This window comes from Pteropus alecto, unplaced genomic scaffold (genome assembly GCF_000325575.1).
Source record: "Pteropus alecto unplaced genomic scaffold, ASM32557v1 scaffold49, whole genome shotgun sequence".
NCBI classification, from domain to species: Eukaryota; Metazoa; Chordata; class Mammalia; order Chiroptera; family Pteropodidae; genus Pteropus; species Pteropus alecto.
In genome coordinates, this window is record NW_006443131.1 from 578,964 (window position 1) to 586,261 (window position 7,298).

The 7,298-nt window shown below is 54.6% G+C and overlaps 2 protein-coding genes across 2 annotated transcripts in view; both read left to right on the forward strand.

Moving 5' to 3' along the window:
• LOC102887208 (sodium-dependent phosphate transport protein 1) overlaps positions 1 to 5,668 on the forward strand; it is a 22,047-nt gene extending 16,379 nt beyond the window's left edge. The window contains 3 exon segments of the mRNA XM_025040835.1: positions 1 to 50; positions 3,677 to 3,767; positions 5,306 to 5,668. The exon segment at positions 1 to 50 is cut by the window's left edge and continues 56 nt beyond it. Coding sequence (XP_024896603.1) covers positions 1 to 50; positions 3,677 to 3,767; positions 5,306 to 5,668 — 504 coding nt within the window.
• LOC102890931 (histone H2A type 1-H-like) overlaps positions 1 to 7,298 on the forward strand; it is a 103,810-nt gene that overhangs the window by 68,145 nt on the left and 28,367 nt on the right. The window lies entirely within an intron of this gene.

The following is a 7,298-nucleotide window of genomic DNA, read 5'->3' on the forward strand; positions in this document are numbered from 1 at the left end:
AGCTTCTGCACCGTTGGAATGCTAATAAATCCGCTGGATATCGCTCCCAGGTAGGGCGTCCACAGCCTCGTCCTCCCTCGTCTCCAGGCTCTCGAGGGTGTTTGAAGATGTCCACCGCGGCCAGCTGGCCACACGTTCTGGCGCTGTGGAGGGTTAGTCGTTCGCTTACTGCATATTTACGTCCCGCTGACCGTCAGCCAGCAACGCTTGTTTTATAGCTAAGGAAACTGAGCTTCAGATACTTACCTGTCAGCCGGGGAGGCTGAGGTCTGAGATCTTACCTAGGCTTTTAATCCGGATCCGTTTGGCAAACAAAAAACAAAAAAAAAAACTTGCTCTCTTTACTACATTGTGCCTTTTTTAGCAATGAGTGTGACCAAGGGAGCAGCCGTGCCACTTGCACAACTCCGGGGGGCGCTGTTGGCATTGGCCTCGATGGGGAGGACGTAGATCCAATGTGAACAGAATTCTCCGAAGCTGTGGAAGGCCGCGCCCCGGGTTAGACGGGCAAAGTCAGCCAAGAGCGACCCACTCGGTCACGGTTCCGCAAAGAATCTCGCCCAGCGGGTCCGCTCCGGCGAGCCACGCACCCGCCAAGCTGTTCGGCTCCGAGACCCTCCTCAAAATGCCCGCGGCTGTTCCGACTGCTTGGAACTGTGCGAAGACACAGAAGGGTCGGTCGGTGTAGAAGGCACAGTACCGACCGAGCCGCGCGCACTTTGAGAATCGGGTGGGTCGAGAAAGTGTGCAGAAATCAGTAGGAGAAATCGTAAGTGGCTCCCTTCCCGCGTGCCCGTCGCGCCCCAGGGAGACGCGGAATCGTCCACGCGGCGCGGGTGAGGGGACGAACGGCCGTCCTGGCAGCGATGCGCACTGAGTTAGCAACGGGGGCAGCGTCCGCGCCCAGGCACATCTGCCCCCCAGACGGACCGGCTGCCGTCACCCCCTCCCTGGTGCCGACTGCCAGCTCCTGGTCAGCAGGGTGGGAACGGCCTGAGCCAGCAATGGCCTGGGCGGCCCAGGACGTGCCTGAGTTGCGTCGTTCCGGTGGGCTCAGCGTCCAGGTCAGCCAGGTAATTCTGTAGAGCCAGAGACGATAGAAAAGGCCAGTAGACTATTTGGGGAAATGCTGGGTCTCTGAAGCTAGTGCGTCCCCAGTCTTTAGGGCGAATGCATGTAATAGCTCAACCACGTCGATTGATGTTGCGGAAGTTATTTTTCTACGAACGGGGTGGAGACAAAACTTCGGTAAGCGAGATCGTCCCCATCTCCCTTTGCCTATTCAAGGGAGCTCCCTGGGGACGCGTTGCTACACTGTCCGCTGAGGCGAGAGCGGTCTTTGCTAGAACTGAGAACTGGACAAGGGCTTACGCTTGTTCGAGCAGGACAGAGGGGCCAGTAGGGAGCGTCTGGAAGGAGGGAGGCGGGGCGCACGGTCTGGGAGACAAGACTGAGCGACAGGAGGCCTCGGAGCGCGGCGGCCGCCACCTCTCTGCGGGGGGTGGGGGAGCAGAGGAGCACAGGGCCAGAGATGCTCCGAGACGCACCGACAAGGACCGTTGTCCCCCTGGACAGGCTGCAAGGGGGACCGCGAAACAGGCTTTGATTGCTCTGAATTACTTTTGAGGGCTGGGCAGAGCGCGTGCCCTTGATCTCCCTCCACGTGGGATGGAACCGTGGTTCATGCCGCCGAATCTCATTCGGGTCCTGCGAAGTCCAAAGCATAAGATCAATAGAATCGCCAGTCTCCTTCGGCGGCGACGTGCGCTTCACCGTGCGGCCGCGGGCTGCTGCGGCGTAAGGGCGAGCGGTCTCAGAGCCCACGGCCGTCCAGAAATTCCCGTGCATCCCAACAGCGCCCCCGTCAGACGGGCCGCAGCGCACGAAGCTCCCGCCTGGTGCCCGTCGCCCCAGACGAGGGAACTGCTCCATCTTGTGGTGGCCAAGTGACCTCAGAGGACCTGTCAGGGCCCTCGAGATTCTTTTTTTTTTTTTAAATTGGTATCAAGTATACAGTACACTGTATTCTTAGACAGCTATATAGTTCGTAAAACCATATAGATGGCAGAGGGAATGCAGTCAGCATTGATATGATGGCAGGGGGAGGGCCAGGGAGGGAGGGCGCAAATGGGGGGATCGTTTTATGAACCACATAGATATCTGATCAACGTACTGTGTATTCGAAACCAATTTAAACAAATCATTTATTTATTTATTTAATGTATCGCTTTAAACATGTATGTCGAAAGACAAGTCTAAAAATTAATCATCCAAGTTTCTACCTCAAGGAGCTAGAAAAAAAAAGCAGCAAATTAAACCCAAAGAAACCAGAGGAAATTATAAAGATCAGGACAAAAAATGATATGTAAAAGCAACAACGTCAGGAGTTGGTTCTTTGAAAAGTAATACGATTTATAAAATGAAGACTGGTCCAGAAAAATAGAGAAAAAATTATCAATATCGGTAACGAAAATGGGCGCATCGTGATGTCTTAGCACATCATAAAGAAAGTAACAGAATGTGACGAACGACTTCATGCCAAAAAACCTGAAAATGTAGATGAAATTGGAAAGTCTCTTGCCTCGCAGAAACCCACAGTCATAAAACACGACTTTTAACACTTTTATGGGGGAAAGGCTCACGAAGGCATAAGGAGCCCCGAGACACTCCATCGCTAACGTGACAACGGAGCCACGGCCACCGGGGACGGCGGACGGCCTCCGCCCCGGTCCACGCCGCGGCCACTCAGGACCGTAAATGTCCTCCACGCGGGAGGACACGCCCTCCAGTCCCCCCCACACACACACACAGGGACAACTCACATTTTTACCGGCGACCGCATACAGCGCAAGGCCCGGGCCCTAGGCCCAGATGCGACCGCTCTCGGACGAGGGGCCCAGGCCCTGGACACAGACTACGCCTCCCTCCCACACCCGCCACGTGAGGCAGAGGAGCTGGGACAGGCCCGGGGGGCGAGCACGCAGCGCGCCCTTCCTCGTGGACGGCAAGGCAGAGATGCTGCGCCCAGAAAAGTAATACGATTTATAAAATGAAGATTGGTCCATTTTCGTTACCGATAGCAGAGATGCTGCGCCCAGAACCAGGTTCTGGGTCGGCGCCAGCTCTGCTGCCCGAGGGTGCCGTCCTGTTCTCTCTGGCTCGTGGGCTCAGGCCCGCTTTCTCCGTGGCTCTCCGCGTGTCGCCTGCCTTGGAACTCGCATCCCACCCAGGCGTGGGATCGGCCTGCCCCGGTTCCTTCTGAGCCAGGCGTCTGGCTTCCTTGCCCGAGAGTTGCGCGTGACCCCCGGGGCCAGCACTTGGGGACAGGAGGGCTGGAGCAGGCGAACCGTCCTTCGATTTTGTTGTCACCCTCCAGCAGCCCCTGCCACCAGCGTGCATCCCCTTCTGAACCTCTCGGCTGCATTTAGGTCACCCAAGGTCACCTCGGTTCTCGGTAGCTTAATGGCGTTGACTCGGAAGCCGCCGTGTCGACTCCGCAGTGCGGCTAGGACGTTGTTGTCACCGCAGACCTTTTCTGGTGTTTTAATGGCATCTGAGAAGTCGGAACGGGAAGTTCGGGAGTCGACAGTCCTCTTTCTTAAACGTCGTCTTAAGTCCAGTGGGGTCTGGGACTGAAAACAACTTTCCGTCTGCGGTTTGTCCTTCTCTCGCGCAGATACTACGGCTTCCTTAAAGGCGTGACCATTCTGATTGGATTGATGGGAGGACTAATCTCCACCATCGTGACTGGAATAATCCTCGACCAGGTAAGGAGCGTCCAGACAGGGGGTTCTCACCCGCCCTGGCCAAGCGGCGGCGTCCCTTAGAATGGACGAGAGGGGGATGAGCCACGACGCCCCAAAACCACCACGGAAGGAGAGTCGGCTCGGAGATGCTGGTTCGAGCCTGTAGCCACCAGGGGACACGCACTCCCACCACGAGCGCCCCGTGGCGCACGCACAGGCCGGTCTGTCTGCGTGACCGGCGAGGGCTGAGAGACGCCATGAGCAGGTGGCCCCTCCAGCTGCCCCTCGGCCCTGACTTGGGCTGCGAGACGCAGTTTGACTTCCCAGAGGGGAAGCGTCTGTGTCTGGGGTCCGCGTCCATGCTCGGGGTCCGCGTCCACACCCAGGAAAGGCAGGACCCCTCTGCGCCGGCTAGAGGGAGGGAGCACCCCGGGGGCCAGAGTGTGGCACCCCCCCCCCCGACACATAGCTCCCCACCCCTGCCCGGAGAGCTGAGCCCTCCACTGACTTCCAAAGGCCAGGAGGGACCGTGTCTGCGCCCAGCAGGGACCCCCGCCTGTCTCAGACTCAGCGTTGCGGGGGAGGAGGCGCTGAGCAGCGCTGTTCTGGGCGTCCGAGGCCGGAGGCCAGTCTCCACGAGGGTTTCAGCCCCCAATTCAAGCTCCGCTGGCTCCGGACGCCCTGAGCCGGGAACGGGGCTTTAAGTGGCCTCAGATGCCCAGTAGACGCAAATAACATTTTTCGGGAGAAACTCAGCCTAAACTCACACTGTAGGGTTTCCTGACACATCGAGTGTCAGTGAATGCGGCTTCACGAGTAATCAAAAATCACGAAACGCTCGAAGGTCTACGGTGTCACGTTCGAGTGAGGATTGAAAACCACGGACTCGGGGACTTGCAAGTATAGGCCTAGGTTTAAAGAAGTTGTCAACAAGAGGATTGAGCATATGAGAAACATCCGACTTGACAAAGAAGCGAAGCTAACTTCCGGCCATGAAAAATATTACACTGAAATTAAAAATTCGGATTAAACATAGCTCAAAAGAGAACTAGGTGAGGCTTCTCAGTCTCGCGAATCGGGAGCTGCCGTCAATGTCAGAGTAAGGAATTTGGGCCAAGTCTCTAAATAAAGACAACGACAAAGCCTGCAAAATACAGAGAGCGTCTTCTCTGAAGCACCAGAGAACTGAAGAGGGAGAGAGGTCCCCAGGTGCGGGCGGGAGGAGCCCGGAGCCGGCTCAGCGGCGTCACGCGTCGAATGACCGCATCGTTCATTTCTGCGTGAAAAGCCAAGCGCGTTCCTGGCCCGAGCGTGATGCACATCACAGCATCGTCTCCACGGAGGAGAACTCGTAGCCGCGTAGACGTAGAGCAAAACGTAGAGAGACAAACGGAGCTTCTCTCCGCAGGGTGAAATTTTGCCTTTTTTGCTCCCTCCGTGTTTCTCCCCACGTGTGCTGGGCCCCCCGTGCCGAGCCTGTGGCGATGTTAGATGCAGAACGTCACAAGCCCAGAGGCGGGTCCGAGCGCCTGTGACCGCTCTGTGCTCTCATCCCTCAGGACCCGGAATCCTCCTGGTTCAAGATCTTCTTCCTGATGGCAGCCATTAACGTGACGAGCCTAATTCTCTACCTGATCTTCGCGAAGGCGGAAATCCAGGACTGGGCTAAGGAGACACAGCACACGCGCGGCCGCCTGACGCACAGCCCTGTCCGGCGGGACGACGTGGCGTCTCGGAGGAGGGGGGTAAAGGGCGGGATCGAGGACCCCCGGGGGTGCCCGCAGCTGCGTGGACTTGCTAATGGGTTTGGTGAGAGGCACCTTAAAGGCGACTCTTCCCAGGACGGTTTTCGAGGAAACAATGAAGACCAAGGGTCCGTCAAAGCTCGAGCGAGAACGCGAGATCACGCCTTTCCGCTCTAGACCTTGGCGGTGGGAAATAAGTAGGAGAAATGTCTCTCTGTGGAAATGTTTCGGCTGCTGGGTAAATGAGGATCGATAGATGTAGAATGTCCCCATGTGTCCAAACCCTGTGAACTAAGGGGCCCGGGTGCCATGCGCATCGCAAAGTCTGGGGAGTTGTGTACGAACAGTAAATTCAGGTAGCAAGTTTCCTGGCTAACCCGTTCATGCAGAAGTACATTTTTTCACATTAAACAACCATAACCAGTTAGCAGATTTCCTGACAAAAATGATCCGAGTGACGGCTGGAGGGACATTTGACGGCAACAATCGAAAATGAGATTAACTCAGTCTTGCCAGAACTAAGAGTTGCCATAACTGTACAGAAGTTCACCAAGGTGCATTTGTACTCAAGGCTGCTGCCTGGACACGGCAAAAATCTGGATCTGGAACTAACCATGTCGTAGTCTTAGCTAACACATGCCGTGTCAGTGAGTACAATACAACCAGCGGTTGGAACACACAGGAGCTCATTGCAAATATTTCCCTGGAGAAGTCACTGCAGCTGACCTTGCGGATAAGCACATAACAGCACCAGGGAATATTCCGCAGCCTTGAGCCATGGCAACAAGCCCGTTACGTCGTTCAGACCCCAGGCATTTTGTCCGTTTCCGGGTATGAGAAGTCACACGAGTTCTGTGTTGTTGTCATTTCTATTCATTTTCACTGGTGCCCACGCGGTTATTAATGAACATTCTGATGTTGTGTTACAATTTCCGAGAGATTCTGACAAGTACGTCTTCAGGGGAAATTTAATCTTGATTTTGTAAAATTCTCAGCCTTTTCCATTTTATGATCATTGCTCTGGACGAAGAGAGTGACCGTCCGCCTCGGGAGCTCCAGCCCGGAGACCGTGCGCCCTACGGGGGACACTGCCACAGGGACCCCGCACGGCCTTGCTGGGAAGGTCCCCCGGCCCCGCCGTGCACCCCGGCCAAGGAAACGGACTCCCAGATTCACATTTCCCGCGGGAAAACGGCTGCTTCACTGGATTTCATCTACTGGAAAGACAGACTTTTCTTGAGCTATTGGTCTGCTCCCAAGAAGAGATTATATTAAAGTATTTTTTTCTTTACTTAAATCTGCTGGAGGGTGGGGGGAGACCCACAGCAAAGATTTTATGTTTTGCCAAGATAATTTCCTGTGTTTTTCTGGTCATTGATTGGTTTTGCTCACGACTATTGAATTTTCTATATTTGCCATGCAAAATCTTGGTCACTTCGATTAAATGAATAGTCCACAGGACTTGCAGGCAGTTTGATGGAAAGTCCTTGGCCCGGCCTTTAAAAGTTCGATCTGAAATTTCTTATGAAAAGTCCCAGCAGAGCAGATTTAAAAGAGGCTATATAATCAATCGCTGTTCTTGCTGCGTTTCTGCAAATAATCAGGCCAAATGTATTAAAACTTAACAATTTGCAAGCAAATTAGTGTCACGATGGTTATGCTGATACCAATGGAGACGATATTACAGAAATAAATTATGTTTCCGTAGAAACTGTAGCACGTACTTGTGGATTTCAGATTCTAGTGCCGTTCATTGTTTTTGAGAGTTTGTTTTCTGCCTGAAAACTGAACTGGTTCTCAAGTTCTT